Source organism: Sinohyriopsis cumingii, chromosome 5, assembly GCF_028554795.1.
Source record: "Sinohyriopsis cumingii isolate HCF-2022 chromosome 5, ASM2855479v2, whole genome shotgun sequence".
Classification (NCBI taxonomy): domain Eukaryota; kingdom Metazoa; phylum Mollusca; class Bivalvia; order Unionida; family Unionidae; genus Sinohyriopsis; species Sinohyriopsis cumingii.
In genome coordinates, this window is record NC_142965.1 from 154510159 (window position 1) to 154536272 (window position 26114).

Genomic DNA, 26114 nt, shown 5'->3' on the forward strand with positions numbered 1-26114 from the left:
GGCACCAAATGCCTTTCTCACAGACATTTTTCTAGAACAGCTATTTATGCGCTTGCTGTAAAGTTCTTGCTTTTGGGGCCAAATAATGAACTTAACTGGCCGTATCAGTCATCGACATGGAATGCCGTCCTGGCTAACCATATCAAATAGATCTTTCAATTCTTTTGCTTTTTTTGAGTAACTTGCAACTGAAATATTAGTTGATTGCAACGAGCTCTAAAACAAAATCACTGATTACAAAATTAGTGAAGTGGGCTAATAACATATATTTTCTTTATCGGCATACTTCTCTTGCCCATAGAAAAAGTTGGCCAATGACTGTACTTGAAAACCTTGTCAACATCCGCAACATCTACAATGACCAAAATAGTGAATGTGTATTGTTCTCCTTTTAATACCCAGAAAACAGTGTCCTTTTATTTTAGCGTGCTTTCTGGTAAACTTTCTCATCTGTTCTCGAGGGGTGTCAGCTTGAATCCTTGACCTTGAAACACGACGTTGGTAGAAATGACACACTGCTAGAAAATGATATAAGTATATCATCGGCCTGTATTGCCTTCAGATGCACAAAGTCCCAACTTACTGTTCTTTCAACCGTCATATTTCAGGGAAATTGTCCTTTTGGCACATTCAGTTCGTGGCATATCTTTTTGTATTTCATTTCTATGGAAGACTTCAAATTTAAGAAGTTCCTGGAAGATAACGATTATTGTCACAATCAGTACCATATAATTATAGATCCGTGTCAGCAATTTACAACTGTGTCCACTTACTATTTAAAGCACTGTATAATACAGAAGACTGCGAAGCGTTGTTGGATGAGCAGTTTCATTGAATCACACCGCTATAAGCTGTAAGCCATGAGCTCAGATGTGTTGGATCACACACCACTGTAAGCTGTAAGTTCAGCTGTGAACTGTATACTCAGATGTGATGGTTATTCATCGCTGTTAGCTGTAAGCTATAGGCTCAGCTGTGTTCGATCACACACCGCTATAAGCTGTTAAGCTACATGCTCAGCTGTGTTGGATTACACACCGCTGTATGCTGCAAGCACGTAATTTCAGCACTGTAAAGGTGTCAGATGTAACACGACAGCTGACATGATTCACTCAACTTGAACCAGCCTACCACCCAAAGCATATTCAGCGAAGCTACTGTGTTACAGTTGCTACACACAACAAACACAGTCTTCGCTCTTCATTTTATGCCTTGACTGCGTTGCATGAATGTGGATAAATTAATGATATATCATTTTATTTGACTGACACAACATGATGGATGATCGTCCCACCCACCCCTGTTATCAATTACTGACTATGCATATGAAGTTCATAATCTAAATCAATTACGAGCAATTGCTGTCACATGGACACATGAGGTGTATGATAATAATGTTTGGTTTGGGTTGGTTTGGTTTTAGGGTTTAATGCCATTTTTCAGCACATGATAAGCTATACACTGAGGCCAGTAAGTCGGAAGAACCTGGAAAAATACCAGGAGAACCACTGACCTACAGGATGCTACTGGCAAACTTTCTTACATACCAACGTTTGGCCGAACCGAGACTTTAACCCACGCGGACATGGGTGAGATGCCGGTGGTCTATAAAGGCGAGATAACTAGGCCACCCAGGGCGGGACAACTAGGCCACCCGGGGCGACCGATAATGACGTGAACGAAGGTTCGCAGCATATATGACCAAGTACAATTGTGTTGAGCTTTTGATTACATTTAATCTTTAAAAAAGACGATGCAGAGCCAATGAAAATGCCTTGTTTGGAAGCACTGTCTAACTGTAACCCGAAAGTAAATCAACTAGATCAAGATATATCTCAAGGCAACAATACCCGGCCTAGAATGTCCGAATGATAAAAAGATATTGAGTGTATTAAAGTTACGCTAACAGCACATCTGTAACTGATCAATGTACATCTATGAACATACAATGAAGGGAATTTTCGCCATCCTGAGGTAGGTTTCCAGTTTGACTACAAAAGCTGACATGCTTGGTGCATAATGTCCTCTATATAATTGGTGAAGCACAACAGTATCCCTCGAATAGGAGACTTTACCAGACCTGCAATAATAATAATAATAATAATAATAATAATAATAATATTAATAACAACAACAACAACAACAATAATGATAATAATAATAATAATAGTGAACATGTTCATTGGCTCACTCATTGGTAAATATATACAACTGTTAATACCGGGTATATTTGATCGTCTGGTACAAAATGATGCGCGGCCCCGAGTGGCCGAGTGGTCTAAAGCGCTCTCCGTTACGGATCACTGCCATCTCACCTCTGTCTGCGTGGGTTCGAGTCTCGGATTCGGCTAATGTGGGTATGTGAGAACAGGACTATAAACAACACTGTCAAAGGGTGTGAATTTGAATTTTCGGAATAACTTTATTACAGCATGTGCGTCCTGGGAATTTAACATTATAGCGATCATGACACCAAGCTTATTCATTAGAAAATTGTGACACAATTAAGTGAGTGAGGAAATTGAGTACACGGTAGGAGAATTTATTTATACCGGTTTGGATGAAACATACATGATTATTTAGAATCCCCTAAACCTCTATGACGTTGAATAATATCACTTCAAAATGGAATCTTTACACTCTGCTTTTAATTAATGAAGAGGAATTACTGGTTTGCCTCGTTAGATTCTGAAGGATGTACACTTTTCTGTCCGAGTCGCCCTGCAATACAGAAAGTATCTGATCTGTATTTGGCGTGACCAACGGTACCAGCTTGCTTGTCCATCCTGCAGATCGCTCCGGTGGCCTAATGGTTAGAGCGTCCGCCTCGGATGCGGAAGGTCGTGGGTTCGATCCGAATCTAAATCACGTCACATCACATTGCCGTCCTGCAACTGCTTTAAGGATATTTACAAAACTTCTTAAACCAGAAAATATTGTTCAGTAATGTGGTTTGCATAGTTTGCTTTTTTGAGTGATAACAACACTTAAAGTACTTGCTTGTGGTCTTTTGGTGAACTGGTAACGATTTATCCTAATCGGGTCTCTGAAGGCTGACCTATCATGTGACTGACGTAATCCCTCGGGTACTCAGGTGCATTTAAATTGCACAGTAAAATCTGGTGTGACGTGGTGTAATAGGACAGTATAACGTCTATTGTCGAAACTTGTCTCCTTGCACATGCAACATAACGTCTTTGTACATGCAAATGACTTGTCTCTTTGTACATGCTAAATGATTTGTCTCTTTGTACATGCAAAATGATTTGTCTCTTTGCACGTACAAAATCATTTGTCTCTTTGTACATGCGAAATCATTTGTCTCTTTGTATATGGAAAATCATTTGTCTCTTTGTACATACAAAATAATTTTTCTCTATGTAAGTGCAAAGTGACTTGTCTCCTTGCACATGCAATATTACGTCTTTGTACGTGCAAAATGACTTGTCTCTTTGTAAATGCAAAATGACTTGTCTCCTTGCACATGCAAGATAACGTCTTTGTACGTGCAAAATGACTTGTCTCTTTGTAAATATAAAATGATTTGTCTCTATGTACATACAAAATGATTTGTCTCTTTGTACATGCAACATGATTTGTCTCTTTGTACATACAAAATGATTTGTCTCTGTAAATGCAAAATGAATTGTCACTGTGTACATACAAAATGATTTGTTACTGTGTACATGCAGAATTACTTGTCACTGTGTACATTGAAAATGACTTGTCTCTTTGTACATGCAAAAATTTTCTTTGTACATGCAAAATGACTTGCCACTGTAAATGCAAAATGACTTGCAACTGTGTACATGCAAAATGACGTGTCACTGTGTATATGCAAAATGACTTGTCACTGTGTGCATGCAAAATGACTTATCTCTTTGTACATCCAAAAATTTTCTTTGTACATGCAAAATGACTTGCCACTGTGTAAATGCAAAATGACTTGCAACTGTGTACATGCAAAATGACGTGTCACTGTGTACATGAAAAATGACTTGTCACTGTGTACACGCACAATGACTTGTCACTGTGTACATGCAAAATGACATTTCTGTGTACATGAATATGCAGATTAAGCACAAAAGCCCGTTAAAGTACGTGCGGGGTTCCCAGATGCAACATACGTCACGTCAATCTTCACGTGCCTATCTTCTCTCGACTGGAAGCGTCGACTGGAGTTCAAGATCCTGAAAGCAACATGTGGCTACAGAAGCAAATCAGCCAGGATAATTAAACCTATGCACAGTAATACAACAAACTGCAGGAATGATATTCCCAAAAAAAAAAAATATAATTCGGGATGACGAAAGGATCATAACGTTGTAGAATGGAAGCGATAGAGAGAATAAAAAGAATTTGTCCTACCTTGAACTTGTCCGAAATGTTCTCACTACTAGTACAATGAACACTACAGAGGCAAGTCCACTATAAAATATGAAATTATTGTCCCAATTCATTTTCGTCTGATTTCACGCTTTCTATTGCACTTATGTCCCATTGATTTCTTCTTGGTATCAAGTTAGCTATCTATACCCAACGAAAGCCAGATTAAAGATTATCCATTTCGACTTGACGTACAACTGAGCCACAGAGCGAAGTTACTTCTATTTATACAGACACAGCAGTAACAGCTGTACTCAGTGTTACTAAGTTGGCTTCATAGGTGCGTACTTTAAACAAAAAGAGCAATTTGAAACCGGATGAACAATATGGCATACCGGACAATGATAAATGTTTGTGAAATCTTTAAAGCACGAATAATAAACACAATCTCATAATGAGGAAGAACTCGTTCCTCGACTGCCTCGTCTATCTGACATCATTCAAAAGCTTTGTTAGAAACAACTACCCTCATTCGAACACGAAAATGTACGTCCGTCTCTTCCACTGACGCCAGGAATCTAATGTACGTACTTCCATTTTAATTTATTAGTAAATGTATTCACCTTCAACAAAAATATGACTTATTATGGCCGGCTGACAGCAGTCGTCCTGACATCAAGAACTAAAATGTTGGGGGTCTTTAGATAAAAATTTAATGATCGTAAAATATAACAAATCCATCTTGTGTCCATGGGGAGGTTATAGCTTTATTAAGGTGTCCATGGGGAGGTTATATGTTTATAAAGGTGCCCGTGGGCAGGTTATAGCTTTATTAAGGTGTCTATGGACAGGTTATAGCTTTATTAAGGTGTCTGTGGGCAGGTTATAGCTTTATTAAGGTGTCTGTGGGCAGGTTATAGCTTTATTAAGGTGTCTTTGGCCAGGATATAGCTTTATTAAGGTGTCTGTGGGCAGGTTATTGCTTTATTAAGGTGTCTGTGGGCAGGTTATAGCTTTATTAAGGTATTCGTGGGCAGGTTATAGCTTTATTAAGGTGTATATGGGCAAGTTATTGCTTTATTAAGGTGTACGTGGGCAGGTTATAGCTTTATTAAGGTGTCTGTGGGCAGGTTATTGCTTTATTAAGGTGTCTGTGGGCAGGTTATAGCTTTATTAAGGTATTCGTGGGCTGGTTATAGCTTTATTAAGGTGTATATGGGCAGGTTATTGCTTTATTAAGGTGTACGTGGGCAGGTTATAGCTTTATTAAGGTGTCTGTGGGCCGGTTATAGCTTTATTAAGGTCTCCGTGGGCAGGTTATAGCTTTCATAAGGTGTTCCTGGGCAGGTTGTTGCTTTATTAAGGTGTCTGTGGGCAGGTTATAGCTTTATTAAGGTGTATATGGGCAGGTTACAGCTTTATTAAGGTGTCTATGAGCATATTTTTGCCAATTGGATGATATTTAGAAGCAGCTTGTGCACTTTGATTTTGAAGATTTTTTCTCAATGTTAAATTGTATTACTCATTATTTGTCTTATGCTTGGAGAGATGAGTCTGAGTTAATAAAACCGCAATCATCACATTATGCTAGTAGGATATTCATATACTGGAGGAAGTAATTTAGTGAGTCAGCTTTAAATAATAATTGACCTATTTCAACTAGTCAGTGTAAATTGAACCAATGGATATCAATAGGCAGTGCATGTTTCCGTATATTGGAGTGAAGATCTTAAATTTGAATTGAACCGAACAATCCAAAAACACCAAATGAAAGCTGGACATGGGTTTGCGTGGAAACCTTAAAGTTCAGCTACAACAGATAAAACCAACTTATGAAGAATGAAATGAATCAATATATAAACATATGTTTAAAACATGATTCCTCTAATTTGATTTTAAAAAATTTAAGTTACGGGATTCCAACGAAAATTCTGAATACAATTAATATAAAGATGAGAAAAAACAGGACATTGGCACACATGACACTGGTATTGATTGATTGCAAATCGCAAAAGAAAAAAAGAAAGAGTGGGTAGAAAGATATTGTTCAATGATAATATAGGGACATTTACATCCGGAAACTAATCTGAAAGAACATGAGTGGGTCGGTGTACAGGAAGATCTATTCATTCTAGTGACGGAAAAGTACATCCTAGAGTTTATATTTTAAAGTGCACGTGTGGGCGCACCGGTAGAATGGTCTAAAGCATACTCTGCAGAGGGCAAGTACACACTGGAGCTTAGTATCTAAAAGTGCATCCTTGAGTCTAACAGATCCTAACAAAAAATCGTTTATCTTTTCATGGAGATTGTCTAAAATGACATGTTACTACAGAGACAGCCCCTTACCATCCTTTAGCACCCCAGAGAGTTATTTTAACATGATATGTTACCACGGACAGCCCCTAATCATCCTTTAGCATTCCAGCAAGTTAGTTTAACATGATATGTTACCACGGACAGCCCTAACCATCCTTTAGTACCCCAAAGAGTTAGTCTAACGTGATATGTTACTAGGGACAGCCCCTAACCACCCATTAGCATCCCAGGGAGTTATTTTAACATGATATGTTACCACGGACAGCCCTAACCATCCTTTAGTACCCCAGGGAGATAGTCTAAATTGATATTTTACCAACGGCAGCCCATAACCATCCTTTAGTGCCCCAGGGAGAACGTCTAAATTGAGATGTTACCAACGACATACACTAAACATCCTTTATCTCCCCAGGGAGATAGTCTAAATTAATGTTACCACCGACAGCCCCTAGCCATTATTTAGTGCCCCAGGGAGATAATCTAACTTGATATGTTACCACGGACAGCCCCTAATCATCCTTTAGCATTCCAGCAAGTTAGTTTAACATGATATGTTACCACCGACAGCCCTAACCATCCTTTAGTACCCCAAAGAGTTAGTCTAACGTGATATGTTACTAGGGACAGCCCCTAACCACCCATTAGCATCCCAGGGAGTTATTTTAACATGATATGTTACCACGGACAGCCCTAACCATCCTTTAGTACCCCAGGGAGATAGTCTAAATTGATATTTTACCAACGGCAGCCCATAACCATCCTTTAGTGCCCCAGGGAGAACGTATAAATTGAGATGTTACCAACGACATACACTAAACATCCTTTATCTCCCAGGGAGATAGTCTAAATTAATGTTACCACCGACAGCCCCTTGCCATTATTTAGTGCCCCAGGGAGATAATCTAACTTGATATGTTACCACCGTCAGCCCCTAACCATTCTTTAGTACCCCAGGGAGATAGTCTAGATTGATACGTTACAACCGAAAGCTCCTAACCATCCTTTAGTACCCCAAGGAGATAGCCTAAAATGATATATTACCTCGGACAATCCTTTAGCACCCCAGTGAGATAGTCTAACATTATATGTTATCACAGACAGATCAATTATATCTTCATTGAAAGGACACATCATTGTATCCGTCTTCATTGACATCACACATCATTTTGTCAGTCTTCATTGACAGGACACATCATTGTGTCTGTCTTCATTGACAGGATACATAAAAAATGATGTATCATTGTATCTGTCTTCATTGACAGGACACATCATTTTGTCATTCTTTATTGACATGACATCATTTTGTCAGACTTCATTGACAGGATACATCATTTTGTCAGTCTGCATTGACAGGACGCATCATTGTATCTGTCTTCATTGACAGGATGCATCATTGTATCCGTCTTCATTGACAGGACACATCATCTTGTCAGTCTTCATTGACAGTACACATCATTTTTGTCAGTCTTCATTGACATTACACATCATTTTGTCAGTCTTCATTGATAGGACACATTATTTTGTCAGTCTTCATTGACAGTACACATCATGTATCAGTCTTCATTGACAGGACACATCACTGTGTCTATCGTCATTAAAAGGACACATCATTGTATCCCTCTTCATTGACAGGACACGTCATGAAAAGGACACATCACTGTGTCAGTCTTCAATGAAATTATGCAACATTGTGTCAGTCTTCAATGAAATTATGCATCACTGTATCAGTCTGCATTGAAAGTATGTATCATTGTGTCCGTCTTCTTTGAAATGACTAGTCATTAAATCCGGCTGACTTCTTATTACAACTTACATTATGGCTAGTGCAAGGTTCAGCACGGTTAGGCATATAGGTTAGGCGTATACGTCCGTGCTATTATAACAGCTAATGCAGTTAGTTCACCTGAAGCAATGTTCAGTTTTGTTCTATATAAGTTGAGTTGTTCTATAGGATATTGTTAAAATGCCAGTCCAGGGATGAAAGACAGGAAATACCGGAAACTGTCTATTATATTGCCTTTCCTATTAGTGATATCATTCTTGAGTTCTTACGGTTATATTTTATTTGCTCATTAATCCATGAACATAAACAGGTATGTAATGCGTATCTAAATTATGATGTGTTATTAACAACTATTTTTGTCATGTATACAGCTTATGGTGATAAAAAATAGAATTCAATTCAATTCTTACCAAGGCCAAACTGGGATAGAAAGACCTTTAACCAGGACAACGTGGAGCGTCACTTTATCATTAAGCTTCACGGAACTGTATGTCTCTGTCATAAAATTTCATTTTCGATGTAGTTTGTTTAAAGTATTCTGGATACAACTAAGTCTAAAAAAGGCGTGACGTAAGAAAAGTCAATTTTCTTTATCACTGCAATAAAATCGTATTGTAAAGAAATGCCACTGAAATTAAAAATAAACGATGTCTGTATAGCATGGTGTGTGTGTGTGTCTGTGATACTGATGGGAACACTGTCCCGTTTGGCTTGATAACTCAGAGTTCAATGTGATTACGGACACCTTGGATCAGCTAAATCAAATTTATTCTAATTTTAGGACAACGAATACATTAAACCATGCCTATACGAAAACACCTATTCCTACTCACAACAAACATCTGAGTAGTCTAAACACATATACAGAAATGATACCTGCGTAGAGTGAACACTTGCTTACAACGCACTTTCTTACTGTTGTTAAGAGTATGTGCTCTCAGAATAAGTAACAGAGTGAAAGACAACAAGATTTATACAGTTTAACAAATGATTTATTTCCCTGGAATACAAAGTGAAAATGAGAAAAAGAACTTACGGTAATGCGAATTAAATCACAAATAATTCAAGAATTAAAAACACAAGTCCTAGCAATTTAAAGCCATGAATAAAATTCAGTAAAAGTCCAGATGAGATCGAAAACTGAAGGCGATAACGTATCTGTTATAACCTACTTAGTGCTGATGTATCAACAATCTCTTGTTGAATCACATAAACATTATTCCAGGTTTGAATTCAGTATTGATTCCAATGAATGTCTTTATTTAAGAATTGTATCAGAGCACGTTTGTAGTTCCAGAGAAAATAATCACTTGAATTAAAAATAAATTGAAGAAAATAAAATTCAGCCCAAACTGGCCACAACATAATACAACTAGAAGGTGCTAGATGTTAAAGCATAACTGACTAAATCCTCACAGTCACTCGATTATATATTTCTCTACTTGACCTCAGATCACAATTAGCATTTTCATTTTTTTGTAAAAGCCATTACCTAATGGAAAATAACCTAGAATTATCTAATGAGCCTTGTTTATTTACAACGTAATAACCTGTAAAATTCATTTAGGAATCTACGAAACCCGACCCAAATCAACATATTTAATCCTTCTTGTTCACCTGAATAATAATCCTGATAATAAGCTCATACACATAGAGAATAATGAAGCTATTATTAATTTTTACATAAATGAAATTTTAGAAAAAGTCAATCAGGTCAAGCCGAAATGAACTCAGTTTTGGACAAGACCAAGTCCAGCATACAATGTTACATTACAAAAGCAAGTAATGAAATTTATTAAAAAAAATTAAACTAACAAACAAACAATTAAATTAAATATACATAACACAGTGAACACGTGTTCATCATATCTTCATGACGGATACAAAATATATGAATATGAACCGCTTAAAAATGACGTCGTAAAATGTACTTGCTGCATTGACTGTATTCTTGCCTTTATATCACAGACCGCTCCTGTGGCCTAGTGGTTAAAGCGTCCGCATCGGATACGGGAGGTCGCGGGTTCAAACACCGGCAGAGTGATACCAAAGATTTATGAGAATGGTACTAACAGGTGCCTCGCTAGGCGCTCAGCATTAAGATGGTTACTGTGTCAGTCTTCATTGACAGGACGCATCATTGTATCCATCTTCATTGACAGGACACATCATTGTATCCGTCTTCATTGACAGGACACATCATTGTGTCAGACTTCATTGAAAGGACACATCATTGTGACGGTTTTCATTGAAAGGACTCACCATTGTGAAGTCTTCATTGAAAGGACACACAACTGTGTCCGTCTTCGTTGAAAGGACACATCATTGTTTTTCTTCATTGAAAGGACACATCATTGTGTGAATCTTCATTGAAAGGACACATTGTGTCAGTCTCCATTGAAAGGAGACATGACTGTGTCAGTCGTCATTGAAAGTATGAATCATTTTGACAATCTTCATTGAAAGGACAAATCATTGTATCCGTCTTTTTCGACAGGACACACCATTGTGTCAGTATTCATTGAAAGGACACATCATTGTTTCGATCTTCACAGCACGGACACAACATTGTATCCGTCTTCAATGATTTATTCTAGGCGTTCAACATTAAGTGGTTAGTGTTAAGACTGGTTGGCCTGGTGTCAGGATAATGTGACAGGGTGGGACATCATGCTACATGTCTGCGGCATGATGCCCCAGTGCTACACATCACTATAAACTGCCACACTTTAGACATTGTAGCGATATGACTGACAAATATGTTAAAGCAACGTTAAAAAACCAAATCACACACACACACATACATATACACACACGCACACACGTACATACATACATACATACATGCATACATACATGCACACACAAGTATATACACACACACACACACACACACACACACACACGTGTTTATCAGTACACTTATAGCATATACATCTTATCCCCGACAGAAGAGATACAGAAAAATATTCGGACGGTGTTCTGCTGCAAACATTATTTCTGAAACATAGATCTGAAGTCCGTTCTTGTCAAAATTCATATGTGATATGTGGCTTACTCAGAAGCCTGTCTATTTGGCACTGGTAAATGTACAAGGTGGAGTGGACTAAACAAATTTTATATTTGTAATAGCTTTTGTCAGTCATTAGGATCAGCCATTCTGCTAATAGCATTGTCCTCTTGCTATAATTTCATACAGAAATTTACAACAGATTTGATTTTTTTTATATCCACCTATGAATAACACAAATACAATGTGTGTGAATGACGAGATTTGTGTATTGTACGACAAGATGATGGCACACAAATAATAAATGAAACAATCTATGCAATGTTCTACTCTCGCACACACCCTACACACACCTTTATCACGAAGTGATAGTCAAAACAAAAGATAAAAGGGCGTTTGCTAACTCATCGACGTTAGTGTATTTTTGGTGAGTGTCCCGGAACCAACAAGCAAAGATGTCACCCTCCAGAAAACATCCCTATTCTAAGCCCAAAGGAAAGAAAAGGAAAGGACTGCCTCCTCGTTTAGTCAAACATGGGGACATGTTGTCTGTCCTGTCCAAAGCTTATCTATCCATGCGAAAAAAACTCATTCAAACTGCCTCCAAAGATGTCATCGATATCGTGTGCGAATGTTGTTTGAAAATCTTGAAAGGCACGATACCTTTGTCTAAACACCATAAACAATGCTTAGACAAACATCGTCACGTTCTTCGCCAAATGGTTCAAAAGAAAATCCCCATCCGTCAAAAGAAGAAGATGCTGGTTCAACACGGAGGAATTTTGCCACTATTGTTAGGATCTTTGCTGAAAGGAGTATTGTAAACCATGCTGGGAGGACTCGTGGGAGCAAAATAACAGGGACCTCTGGAGTCCCAAGATCTCAGACGTGACCCTTGAAATCGAATGGAAGGATGAAAACTAGCTTTAGTGCCTTACAAACGATGGATGGAATACCATCGTTGGCAAGAACCACGGACCATGCATTTGCCTCCCAATCCAAATTTGACCGAGATGTTCCAGTTAAAACACGAATTGCAGTCTTTGATGGATCGCCACGATTTGTCCGAAACAGAAAAATCACAAAAGTACGGTCAACTCTTGCAACGCCTGCAGCTCTTTCACCAGAAAGCTTTAGACGAAACAGCTCTACCTACTCTGAAAGATTTCAAAACCTTGCTGAAAAGTCCATCACCCACACCACCACCACCACCACCACCACCACCACCACCACCATCCCCAGTGTCATGAGAGACGCAACCCCACGAAGGCCTGAGGAAGAAGAGGTACAAGAAGCTTTTCAAGCACCGTCAGCAGCTCTCATTCCTAGCAAGATTGCAGCGTCCTTGTTGACCCCTTCCCCCACACCCCAACGAGAAGAAATGAAAGCTTGGGTTAAAAATATGATGTCCACTCCTCCTTCGACATAAGTTAAAAAGAAAGAAGGGAAATCAGAAGTGAAAAAAGAAAAGAAGACCAAATCCATTCCATTACCACCTCCACCAGCTTCGACTTCTACTCCCGTGGCCCATCTGACACTTAAATCCGTTTCCAAGCCACCCTTTCTCCACGTCCAAAGTAGCATCAGCGAAGAGTGGGTGACTTATTACCCCCCAAAAATGGAGAAGGTGTTAGCCAACATTTACTACGATCCATCCCATTCTGCAGGTTACGGAGGAGTTCAGAGATTGTATCGTGATGCCAACACCCAGATGAAAAGTCTCCGTTTACCTCAAGTGCAACGATGTTTACAAAAACAAGCTATCTACATTTTACACAAACCCATTCGACGCAAGTTTTCCAGAAGTCGCACCCAAGAGGAAGGCATCGATCATCAATGGCAAGCCGATTGAGCCGATGTCTCTCATTTGGCTACCTACAATCGTGGATACAAATATTTGTTTTGTGTCATCGATGTCTTTTCCAAATTTGCCTGGGTCATGCCATTGACTTTCAAATCGAACAGCGAGTTGGTGCGAGCCCTTCAACTGGTGTTGAAACAAAGCGGTCGTCACCCTCTTCGATGGCAAACTGACAAAGGCACCGAATTTCTGAACCAAGCTTTCCAAAAAGAATTAAAGAAACGTGACTTTCATTTTTTCACCACCGAGAACCCCGAAACCAAAGCCAGCATCGTGGAACGTTTTCAACGCACTTTGAAAGAACGCATGTGGAAATATTTTACGCATCACCACACTCTCAAGTACATCGACATCTTACCGCACCTGGTTCAAGCGCACAACCAATCTTACCATCGAAGCATTGGATGTGCGCCCCAATATGTGACTCCCGACAACGAAGTGCTCGTTTCTGATCGCCTGTTTGGTACGTCCCCGTTGTTGACTGTCCCCAAGAAAGGTGATGTGTTGACCGTAGGAGAATGGGTGCGCATTGACAAAACCAAACGCACTTTCGACAAAGGTTACTTACTCAACTGGACCACCGAATTGATTCGTTTCACTGGACGAGTGCATAGCCGTCATCCTACCGTCTATAAATTGGAAGACATGAACGGGGAAGTGTTAAAAGAAGCGTTTTACTTGCCCGAGTTACAACGTGTCACCAAAAAGGAAGACGACGTGCACGACATGGAAAGCATTCTCGAACGCAGAACCCGTAAAGTGGGAAAACGGCGTGTCCAAGACGTCAAAATACCTTGGAAAGGATATTCTCCCAGTTTTGATTCTTGGATCGACGCTTCGCAAGTCATCGACTAAAAAAAGAAGTGACCATCATGCCCTTCCACACAGCCCCAGCTACCGCTACCACTACAGCGGCCCCTTCTTCACCCAGTTCTTCTCTGCAAGATCTACAAAAGCAACCCTTGTGGGTGTGGTGTGGAGAACGTGTGCCTAAAACGCAAATCGTCTTTTTCTGCCAAATCTTTGTGGTCTATTGTGTCATCGGTGCGGCCATTGCCAATTTGAGTTTGCAACAAGGAGACAAACAATTGTGGATCATTTTATTGAGCAGTTGCATTGGTTACCTTCTTCCCAATCGGTCACTGAAATACTCCTTCAACGGCAACAACAGGCATCTTGTGTCCAGTGTCAGTCACCACTCCTACAACAACAACCCCATTTGGGCGGAGAAACTTCTCTGACTTCCAGTGACCCCTCGGACAGCCACAGAACCCTAAAATTATGAATAACAACCAATTTTAGTTAACCTTACCCAGTGACAGTTCCATGGAGGTGTTTCCCCACAACACTTTGTGCTGTTACGCGGCCAAATTACCTCAGGCAATCCAATTAGATCACGAAGCCCATAGGGAAGTGGCTTTCGTGGTAATCCTTCACCCAACACAAACCTTGACTAACATTAAACATCATAAATTAACTGCAAAGCTTACATCATCCAACAGTGACCCTCCTTTGTACGTTATGAGTTTAAAATTAACCCAGGACATTATTTTAGTGGACAACATCTGGTGGACGCGATTGCTGACAAATTCAATATAACATTTGACAATGTTCTGGCCACGCTAAAAAATCGTGTCACCATTGAGTACCATAAAATTTCACATCGCCTGATAATAAACTTTGAAAGTGAAGAAAAAATCATAGGTATTATATTTTGCCCTGAATTCTATGACATTTTGGGTGGAAACCTCAATATGGCCATGGATAAGAACAAAAATATCACCATACCAAACATTGTCATCAACCTGGATTTTGCGAGGTATTTTCGTTCCGCGGTAGAACTGAACCAAGGACTGTATTTGATCTTTGTGTACTCCGATGTGGTAGAGTACAACGTGGTGGGACACACCTCCGTACCGATACTGCGTGTCATTCCTTTCAAAGTAGATTCTGCCACGAACGCTGACGAAGAAGGTGGAAACACCTATCACGTTTACGGCGAATTTGTACATCCTCATTTTTGACCCGTCAGTAAGTCGTATTTTGACAATCAACATTGCTTTAAAAGGAGATCTAGGACAAAATCTTTAATTCACCAAAGGGAAGGTCACGCTGAACTCCATTTTCGTAAAACGAGTCTCTAACGACTTCTAAGTCATGTATCCAGTGTATCCAGGCGTCACTCGACAGCGAAGACATGGTTTACGAGATGTTAAAATCGGCCTTTCGTTCAGTGGTCCATGTGTTGAAACCGATGGTGACACGAGGATTGCAAGCATTGAAAGATGCGGCATTGACGCAAGGCAAAGAATTTCTCCAAAATGTCATCATCGACAAACAAAACCCCAAAGAAGCTTTCTCGAGAGCAGGCAAAAATGTCCTGCTACAAACGGGCAAAGACATTTTGGGCCAACGAGAAACACCTATAAATGCCCTGGACGCTGCCAAGTCAGGCAATCCTGCTTCCCTAGTGTCACAGCAAGGACAAGGCAGAAAGAGACGAAGATGTTGTTGTAGGGTTTAACGCCATTTTTTAGCACACGATAGGCTATACATGGCGGCCAGTATTAATGGTGGAGGAAGAACCCGAGAAATCCACGGAAAGAACCACCGACCCTCGAGAAGCTACTGGCAAGCTTTCTCACATACCCACATTGGCCGAATCCGAGACTCGAACCCACGCAGACAGAGGTGAGATGACAGTGATCCGTAACGGAGAGCGAGAGACGAAGAAGAAAACACCCCGTCAGAAGCCTTCATACTCATAAAGCTATAAAGACTAAGAAAAGAAGAACCGTCCGAGACTTAGACGTTTATGATTATTAAAAGGTCACAGAGACAAAAAAAAATGATGCACCGAGAGTCTTGTGCCTGATCCAAGTCCTAACTGGATATGTTTGCCATGCCACCCTCCATGATGACGATGCGAGAATCCCAATGGGTCGAATTTCACCCCGTCTTCTCTTTGACGGATTCTGCTCCCATCGAGTTTGAAATCAAAGGACAGCTCTAAGATTACATCGATCTGAATAGCAGTTACTTCTACTTGAAAGTGAAAGTGATCAAAACGGGCGACGAACCCAATCTAATTGCCGGATCCAGAGTAGCTCCCGTTAACAATTTTATGCATTCCTTGTTCAGCTCAGTGGAACTGTACTTGAATAGCAAACTGATCATCAGCTGCATTGATACTTACCTTTACCGAGTGTACCGAGTGTACCTGGAAAATCTCTTGACCTATGGAAAAGAAGCCAAGAACACTCATTTGGATGCTTGCGTGGTATGGAAACCTGACGCCCCCCTATGTGAAACGTTTAATAGCACTCTGATTGAGGGGAATGACGCAAATTCGGGATTTATAGAAAGACAAAACAAAATTGCACTAAGTCGAAATTTAGAAGTGATGGAACGTTTGCATTTGGATATGTGGTTGCACGAAAAGTATTTGCTGAACGGTGTGAATATCCGCCTGAGACTGAATCTCATCAGTACCGCTTTCCATCTGATGGCTAATGTTAACGAGTACAAAACCATCATCCAAGAAGCCAGACTTTACGTGCCATCGTACTTGTCCCTGTACGAAGCCACTGGACAGTTAGGAACTAACACCAGTCACGGCATTACGTACGACGATGATTACGTAGGAGGCTATGCTTTGTGGGCTTTTGATTTCACTGCAGACCAAGGCAGCGACGAGGGACATTTCCACCCTATAAAATTCGGACTGATTCGAGTGGAACTTCAGTTTGCAAATAATCTAACTGAGACGGTGAACGTCATCCTGTATGCAGAATTCGATAATACCATAGAAATCAACAGTTTGAGAGAAGTCATTCTAGACTATTATAAGCCATGGAAGACTGTTATCCCTCTTTACATAGTGGAGAATCTTTGGACATGGAATGTGAGGAGACTGAATGAATTGCCCTCTTTGGAAAACGACGTCATTGACTTTATGGGAAGGAATGCTCAGACAACACGATTCAATAATATGAAATTACAAGGCACTGATTCCATGGTGTGGACAATATTGTGTGTATTTTCTGCTTCATTGCAGTCTTGGATATTCTTTGTAACATTTAGTGACTTATTTTGATCATCATTCTTCCAAAAACAATGAAAAAGTAGATAAATGGTTTTGCGACCATTATGGTTATCTTTTGTCTTTAGCTAGGAAACGTAGTGTACATCAATAGCCCAATGACTTCCAACAGTGGAAGTCTAACCTTAGATCACAACGTTATCAACCTTGTATATAAAAAATGGTTAGTTGAAAAAAAAGTTTATTGTTGAATTGAATTGTTCATTTGAAAACAATTGTGAATTGTTGATTGTTAGTTGTTAGTTATTTGAATAAAAATGTTGTGTTTTGAAAAACTGCATCTGTCGTTTGTCATGAACCATGCTCGTTTACTTCTCAAACTGTTTGAGCATTCCGACACTAAACCGTGTAGGGATGTTTTTTATCGTGTCCGCGCTTGAAAGATATAAAACCGGGGTCGTCTCCAGTCTGACCATCCATTGTCGACTCATCCTCCCACGAAGATTAGCCATCTTCAACGAAGCTTACGTGATTTGCATCGTGTCATAACAAGTCTGATACCGAAGCCTGAAGAGATAGAGAATGTCAGAATGATGAAAGTAACTGATGACATGATAGAAGAGCTATTCAGAGAGGAAATCAAGAAGGAGAAAGAAGAATGGACGGAGAAGTACAGACTTCAGAAGCAACAGAGAGAGCAGCAGCAACATCAGCAGCAGGAACCTGACATAGGTTTTTCCGACTGCCGTGTCGACACCAAAGAGTTCTCCTTCTCTTTCCGAAGAAGCAGACCCTATCCTGTGGGAAAGCCTGTCGCCAGACGAGGTCTCAATCTAGGATCATAGAAGATTGTCATCGCTCCTCGTCCACAAAAAACAGCCTTTTCAGTGCTACCCCATACTCTAGGAAAGAAATACTTATTCAATTGCCAATGGTGTGTTAGTCAGTTGGAAAGATAAGCACATTATTTCTGTATCTTTGTTAAAAAGTGTGACTATAAGCCCTTCGTTTCCGTAGCTTGTCAAAAAGTGTAAACTACTGATTGTCAGTAAAAAAGTAAGTAAGTGTTTCTTTTAAGTCCGCGCGTTTTGGTGATAATATGGGTAATGTACGTTTTGGTGTCAGGGGATGTTTTCCTTTACGTCCGTGCTTGGCTAATATATCGGGAACGCTTGTCAGTCTGGCTACCCCTGTTGATTCGTGCAGAACGAAAAATGAGTGGCAGAATTGCCGAACGTCTTGAACTCCAGATGCATCTGGAATACGCCCGGCGCTTGTTGGATGAGCTGGCTATGGAAGCCATAGTACACAAGAAGCGAAGATAGAAGAGGAGGAGGAAATAAAGAAGAGGAAATAAGAAGAGGAAAAGAAAAGAGGAATCCTTCCTCACCTCATGCTAAGGCAAAGTTGTGAGGTGAAGCCTCTGGTGAGGACACTTCCACAGGTAGCACCAGCACCAGCACAACAGACGCAACTACAACAACCACAACAACGTCAACAACAACAACAACAACCTCATCCTCGGGTCTGGCAGCGCATGAGAAGACAGAGGGAAGGTTACACTATCCCAGAGACAGAAGATTGGGGTGCTGAGGCTAATCATCCAGGCATCTGCACTCCCAACTACAAGGGTGAATTGGGAAGGGGATTGGAGCAGGAGATGTGTCTGCGGTGCCAGACCCAGAATATGCAACTATTAGACAGATGCATTTGGAGTTTTAAAAAAAAAAAACAGACCTTTTCAGGGCTAACCAAAGCTTTAGAAAAGAGTCACTATTCAATTTGCCAATTTATTTGACTGTGGAGTACTGTAAATATAAACACTCACTCATTTACTTATGTGATTGAGTGTGTGTGTGTTTGTATGAGCTCACGTACGTTTGTGTGGATAGTAGATTATTGGGCTTGTAAGCGCTCACGTACGTTTGTGTGGATAGTAGTGTGAGGTTATTTTACCTTCCCTTCCGTGTGGATAGTATATTTGTGGTTATATTTTTGCTTCTTCCCGTGTGTGGATAGTATATTTTGGTTTTGTTTATGCTTCTTCGCGTGTGTGGATAGTATATTTTGTGTTTGTTTTGGCTTTTTCGCGTGTGTGGATAGTATATGTTGGTTATGTTTTTTGCTTCTTCCCGTGTGTGGATAGTATATTTTGTGTTTGTTTTTGCTTCTTCGCGTGTGTGGATAGTATATTTTGTGTTTGTTTTTTGCTTCTTCGCGTGTGTGGATAGTAGTTTGTGATTAGATTTTTGCTTCTTCCCGTGTGTGGATAGTATATTTTGGTTAGTTTTTTGGCTCCTTACCTATGTGTAGATAGTAGATAATATGTGAAGTAAATGTAAGTGATGTTTTCCTTCACGTCCGTGCTTGATAAATAAAAGCTCCATTACTTCAGAAGGCAAAGTCAGTGAAATCACCTTTAGAGATGAATGAATATTATGCCTCAGCTGTTGGAAAGTTAGGAAATTGGTGCAGAGATGGGTCTGGACTTGTTGCTGGAAATGATCTGCTTTGGGAAGAAGCCATGGGCCTTGATGTATACAAACCATATATGACAATCATTCACCAGATGGCGCGCAGTTCTGATCTGGTACTGGACATTATCAAAGGTATGCCTTTCTGATTCATTAAATTGTTGATAATTCAACACTTGCATAAAATAGATCTATTTTCAGCGTATGAATTGATATCCATAAATTGCCAATCGCTGCTTTGCATTTCACAGTAAGAACTTAAATTTAAAGGAACATCTTGTCAATTTTAAAACAATATATTTTTATGCTAAGGTTCTGTCAAATGAAAATACAAGCCAATGACAAGTCCATCAAAAAGAGAATTAGAGCGCTTTTGTTCTCGTACAAGTGATTATTTCATTTTTAGTTATGGCAATAGCTGGACAGAAAAAACTAAGAAGTCATGCAGAAGAACACCTTGATGATGGTCTGTTTGCAGTACCAAATCCTGCTATGGTGAAAGCTGCCAATACCATTGGGGATGCAACAAATTATAGGATTGAGAGCTTGTTTGGAATGTTAGATAGGTAATTCATTTCAAATCTTGCATTTAACATTTTCTATGGCGCTAAATAGATTACAATGCTGGTGCACCATAAAACCACAATCAATCAGTCAGTCTTTCCAAAACAATTTCATTGGCATTCTGTTTAAATTACTTGATTCAATGGATTCATAACAATGATATCTATCCCCACATTTCATCATGATTAGTGTTCACTATTCATCCATCCATCCATATGTAGCTGTTAAATTGCAAGATGGAACTTAACACAATTTAGGACAATATTAGGCCCTATAATGCCAACATTATTGATGAAAATTCAACTTATGTGACATTTTAAAGATTTTATCCATATACTGTTATGGGACATATTGTATTACCATATTTATTTTTATTTAATTCTGGTGATAAACTTGTTTCAGACAAATGATGATTGCACCAGCGATGAATCCTGTGAATGTGGCCTTCTTTATTGCTGCCAAGCAAGATAAACCAGTTGAATGGATCAAGAGTGCCAACATACCACTGGATAGGATTTGTAGTGTTGCTATGAAGCGTGCAAAGCTTGAGCGCCAGGAAGAAGGGACAAAGAATGAGCAAATCAAACGGCGATTTCTGGAAGCGAAGGTCGAGAGGGATGCTAAAATTACAAAAGGTAGACTAATGCGAGTTGAACACGAACGAAAACAGAAGGAGCTAATTTTAAAAGCGAGAACACACTTATGTAGAGACCACAGAGCCTTGAAAAATATGAACAAACAGCAACAGCTGGACCAAATTCGAATGTGGAGGGCAGTCAGTAGATTGTGTCGTGTTGAAAATCTCGATTGCATGAAAGGATTTATTATTATGTCAAGGTCCCTCCGAATTTCATGCATGAAGCAAGTTATAATTCGGAATTACAAGCTAGACCTAAGCAAACTGGAAAATATAAATGGTGTAAATCCTGCAGGTGAAGGCGACTGGAGTTCATCTGATGAGGAGACATTAGATATGTCACGACCTCTTGTGTTTCAATCATCCAAGTCCCACAGTGCATGTACATTTAGTAAAAAGGATTCAGAGCTTGAGTGGAACTCATCAGATGAGGAGACATTAGATATGTCACAGCCTCTTGTGTCGAAATCGTCTAAGCATCACACTGCATGTAAAGTTGGTAAGAAAGTTTAAAAGCATGAGTGGAAAGTTTTCAGCTGAGAAGCCATTGGAGACAAGAAAAATCCTGAAAATTTCAGTCAGATACTGTGTAAGGCCATATATTGTTACACGTGTCTGTCAATTTATAATAGTATGACACTGTGTCAGACCGTGAGCAAGACTATATCTGGACAGTTTTTCTTTTTTGTTGTATTTTTAATCTTTATTATTCTAGCAAATTTTCTTTCTTTTATGTAGAGGAGCACAAATTGATAATGTTTGTTTGTATACATATATATGCATATGTTTAAGACTGTTACTGACATCATCAGATTTTATGACCTTTTGAAAAATACAAGATTGTAAATTATTTCACAAAATGCTGCATTGTACATTATTTAATATATATTTTCTAAATTGAGTGAACTAGCACATGCATCTTTTTATGCTTGTGTTAAGAAATATAAGTATAATGGTTTGTATTATTCAAAGAAAGAATATTAAATTACAATAAAAGTTAGGTCCATATTTTTGGATTATCTCCCCTTAAAATTCTGAGAAAACTGAAATCATTTTTCAGTTAATTATATAGAAAATGTAGATATTTTTTAAACATGTTTTTGGTGTTTTATTATTTATGTAAGCTGTAGATCACTTTAAAACAGTGTTTACTCTGATTAGCAGTTTATTTCTATTTTCTGGTGATGGACACTTGGACTTTGAATTTTTGATAGAACGAAAAATGCTTAATGTGGCATTTTTAAGACCATATTGTCTATTTTTTGCAATATTGTACATCATAAATGTAGTATTTCCTTTAGCAATGAGTGCATAGATCAAACTGTGTAAAGATAACAAAGGTGAGACAATTAGTGAAATATTGTGGTTGATGAACATGAGAAAATGCTGTATATTTTAAAAGATTTCATCATTTTTCAGATTTTTAACACCGTTTGTAAATAAAAGTAAAGTTACCAGAGTTGTACATTTTGCTCAGATATATAGTACTGCATATCAAGATTAAACTAAGAGAAATGTATAGACTTTGGATAAAGTGCAAAGCTCTAACAAAGCAACAAATAAATCAAAAAAGCTAAATTTTGCATATTCCTGATTCGTTTTTTAATGAAATGTCATTTTTAGGAAACATTATCTAAAAAAGTACAATAGATAATGCTGTGATTTTTTCACGTGAGATATAGAATGTTGCATAGTTTGTAGAACTTTATCTATTTGAAAGGACTTCATCAAATAAAAGAAATGTTTAAATCTGAAATGGGCTTTGTATGCTGTTTTTACTCGTGGCAATGGGCCTCCTTATGACATTACCTATATAATCGTTTGTTAATAAAATACCACTGAAGTAACTTTCGCATAGTGCTTTATTTTCATTGTTAAAACCATTATGCGTTTCTTGCAAGAAAATTATATCATACTTTATATCTTTTGGAATTTTCAATATTTTTTCCTTATTTATTCCATTAACATTTATAGACAGGAGCTGTTAAGTTCATTTCTTCCATTCCTGTCTCAACCCAGGGTGTCGCATTGATGGTTATACCTTCTATGTTATAAAGTTTAGATTATAAGGTTTGTTTAGTTTTGTTAATTTTATTAGATGGGGACACTGGTCTCCCCACCCCCCTCAGGAGAGTTGGGTGTAGTTTCGGTTTCTGACATTATTGTGGTGTTTGTATCCTGCAGTGTAGTGTTTGATTCTTGTATGGTTTCAGTCTTTATTGTTTTCTTGTTTCTTCTTGACTCGTATATTCCGTTTCCGTTCCGATTTCTGATTCCATTTCCGATTCCTCTTCATCTTCAGCATTCTCATTTCCCGATTCGCCTTCGTCATCTGTTTCATCTTCTCTTATTTTCTTGGGTTTGCCTTTTTGTTGTTGAATTTGTTCTTTCCTGGGAGATGTAGTTTTCTCCTGTGGAGACACCGAATCCGCCTTTCTTTTATACCTGTTTCTTCTCGGTAACGGTGTCGAGGTTAGCGGATGTGCAGATGTTTCCTCTTTTGCTTCTTCCTGGATTGGTTCTATTTCTAAGGCTTCGAACCTATTTCTTGTCTGCGCTCCCCCTTTTGCCGGTGTCAAAATCTTCCCTGTTTTAATTGGGCTAAGTATCTGTTCCCATTCTGGAGTTTTTGGTCCTTCCTCTATATTTGTTAAATCTATTTCTGGCAGGGATTGAATTGTTTCCTCTTCTGTTTGCTTTTCCTCCCTTATCTGTCTAATCAGGTTTAGTATTTGTTCTGCTGGCTGCTGCTGCTGTTGTTGTTGTTGATGATGCTGTTGTTGCTGCTGTTTCTGGGACTGGGCTGCGACTTTGCCTGCATAAGTGTTTGATTCCGGTCTTTTTGTTTCTTGACAATCCCTGGGGCCATGTCCCCTTTGATGGCAAATTGGGCAGAATCTGTTATTCTCACATCCTTTGTACCATGCCTTTAATTTGAAGCCCAGCACATAGAAAAAAGAGTGGTATCTTTTACGCATCTTCTCTTTTGACGTATATCAGTATTTTCCCTGACTTTATGGGGGCAAACCCCCATACAGTTGGCATTTTATGTGTTATCACTTTTGCCCCAAATTTCATTTCAATTTTCTGGATCAGTTCAGCGTTTTCTACTTCCAAGTGTAGTCCTATCACATGTATTTCACTAGCCTTGCGTTCAATTTCCCTGATGAATGACGTTATCTTCGTTACTCTTACTTGAATCTCTTTTATTTGGATGAATTCTGCCTCTATGAGGGGTGTCTGCTGTTTAGGATAAATTACGAATTTATTTATCCCACCATTTTGCAGCGCATCAATCTTTCCTATCTCTATACCCATGGTGTTCAGAGCCATTAGGAATTCAGCTTGTCTAGGCATGGAGAGTGTGTCGCCAAAGTCCTAAGTTTGACAGCCTTCAGGGTGACAGACTATAAGCCTTCTGTCTTCCACAAATGTGTTAAAATATTGCTTCAATTTTGACCCTCTTGGTATGGGTCTCACCGGCATGGTTTCTTCTTCCATTCTAAGTGTAGGTTGGTGAAGTGTTCTCACCGCTTGCAGGTCTCACACCACTATGTCTATTTTAACACTAACAAAATTTGAAAAATTTTAAGTTTTAGGCGGTAAATGTACCTAAATTTGAAAACAAGGGATCTATTTAACAAGATCCTGAATAAATCATTTTCTTTTCAAGATAAAAAAGGGTTTTTAGAGTGTTTAAGTCTCAAAATACAGTGGGTTTAGGCAATGCTGAGTATAACTCAAAACACTTCCACTGTTTACTAATCCCAGCCGGGATAATTGTGAGCAGTAGGCAAAGACAAAAGAACATAATTAAATGTAATTAAATATAGTAACAAGGTATAATAATAGAGAAATACAAAAGGTGTTAGTATGTAAAGACACTCACCAGAAAATCTTTCTTTGTAGACTTCTCTAGCGAATGAATTGCACTTTTCAAAAAATAATCGCTTGCTTAGGCGGCATTGTACTGTGCTGTGCTGTACTGTACTCGTAGTAAACCATATTGATCTGCAATCCTTCCAGGCGAATACTAAATTAATCTTACGATTTAGGAAGGTATCATCGGGTCTGTATTGTAATCACGCCCTCTATCTCAATTTTGATTGGATACCCCTGTGGACCAATCCAATCAAACTTAGCGGATAATGTCCCACTCGCTGTCTGTCAATGTGTGGGACGGAAAAAACACGCCCCGTTCACCCCGTGGACTTTCCTTTTGATCCTTGAACTAACCTTTAACATCTAGGTGGGATAACGGCAAGCCTTTGTTAAGTGACGCGACCGCGGAATCTTTAAAGATCAAAACCAAGGCCGCGGTAATATTCCCAAGACAGGTAGATTATAGCTTATACATGATTTTATAGCTGGGTGCTTAGCAAACGTGACAACAACAATTTTTGTCGAAATTAATTCTTTATCTAAATTGTATACAACATCAAAATGTGATTCCATGCCTAGATGATGTCATACAACATCAAAATGTGATTCCATGCCTAGATGATGTCATACAACATCAAAATGTGATTCCATGCCTAGATGATGTCATACAACATCAAAATGTGATTCCATGCCTAGATAGTGTCAGAAATGCCCTTGGCGGGGTAGTTTTGTAAACCTGTGTATACGAAAGAATAGCGAACAAACAACGATGAAAACTTTTGTCAATCGAGTCCAAGCATTTTATATTTCTTAGTAAGAGAAATAGTTGTATGTGATTAGTATCCCAAATGATCCTGTAATGATTGACACGTGGAAATATTGGTCGGTATCAGACTGTTTCGAAGCAGTTAAATCTTTAATTATTGAAACGGATGAAGAAATAATATTTAAGTCATGATCGCGGCTGGCAAGTAGATCGGTATTCAACCGCACGGAGTACAACGTGTTGCAGATACAATAACCAGATCGACCTTTTCTCACAGTTATGAAAACTGGATCTCATTTTCTTAGGTTTAGATACAGACAATGAAGATAGATAACTTTGCTGCGGATATGTAACGCGGTTGATAGAGTTATTCTCCTTTACTTCGTGAAGAATTTTGTCCCTTGATAGAAATAGATTCGTGTTTTATCAAGGACTACTAGTAAAGGTAGG

At 38.9% G+C, this 26114-nt stretch overlaps 2 protein-coding genes across 2 annotated transcripts in view; one reads left to right on the forward strand and one right to left on the reverse strand.

The window, feature by feature from the left end:
• LOC149800498 (failed axon connections homolog) overlaps nucleotides 1-4641 on the reverse strand; it is a 17957-nt gene extending 13316 nt beyond the window's left edge. The window contains exons 1-2 of the mRNA XM_089960129.1: nucleotides 4369-4641; nucleotides 1948-2080 (exon numbers count right to left, since the gene is read on the reverse strand). Of these exons, the coding sequence (XP_089816255.1) occupies nucleotides 1948-2080; nucleotides 4369-4460 (225 nt within the window). The 5' untranslated portion in view covers nucleotides 4461-4641. The remainder of the gene's footprint in view (nucleotides 1-1947; nucleotides 2081-4368) is intronic.
• A 14867-nt stretch (nucleotides 4642-19508) lies between these two features.
• Nucleotides 19509-22765, forward strand: LOC149800499 (uncharacterized). The gene is made up of 3 exons (XM_089957268.1): nucleotides 19509-19950; nucleotides 20222-20381; nucleotides 20782-22765. Exons 1-3 carry the CDS (start codon nucleotides 19767-19769, stop codon nucleotides 21527-21529), a joined length of 1092 nt encoding a protein of 363 aa, XP_089813394.1. The 5' UTR covers nucleotides 19509-19766; the 3' UTR covers nucleotides 21530-22765.
• The last annotated feature ends 3349 nt before the right edge of the window (nucleotides 22766-26114 follow it).

Bases quoted from the DNA above. Each gene is read 5' to 3' on its own strand.
- LOC149800499 (XM_089957268.1), top strand. From the start codon at position 19,767: ATGAATGAATATTATGCCTCAGCTGTTGGAAAGTTAGGAAATTGGTGC. The intron at 19,951-20,221 runs GTATGCCTTTCT...TTTCATTTTTAG, and splicing joins GGTACTGGACATTATCAAAG to TTATGGCAATAGCTGGACAG. The intron at 20,382-20,781 runs GTAATTCATTTC...AACTTGTTTCAG, and splicing joins TTGTTTGGAATGTTAGATAG to ACAAATGATGATTGCACCAG.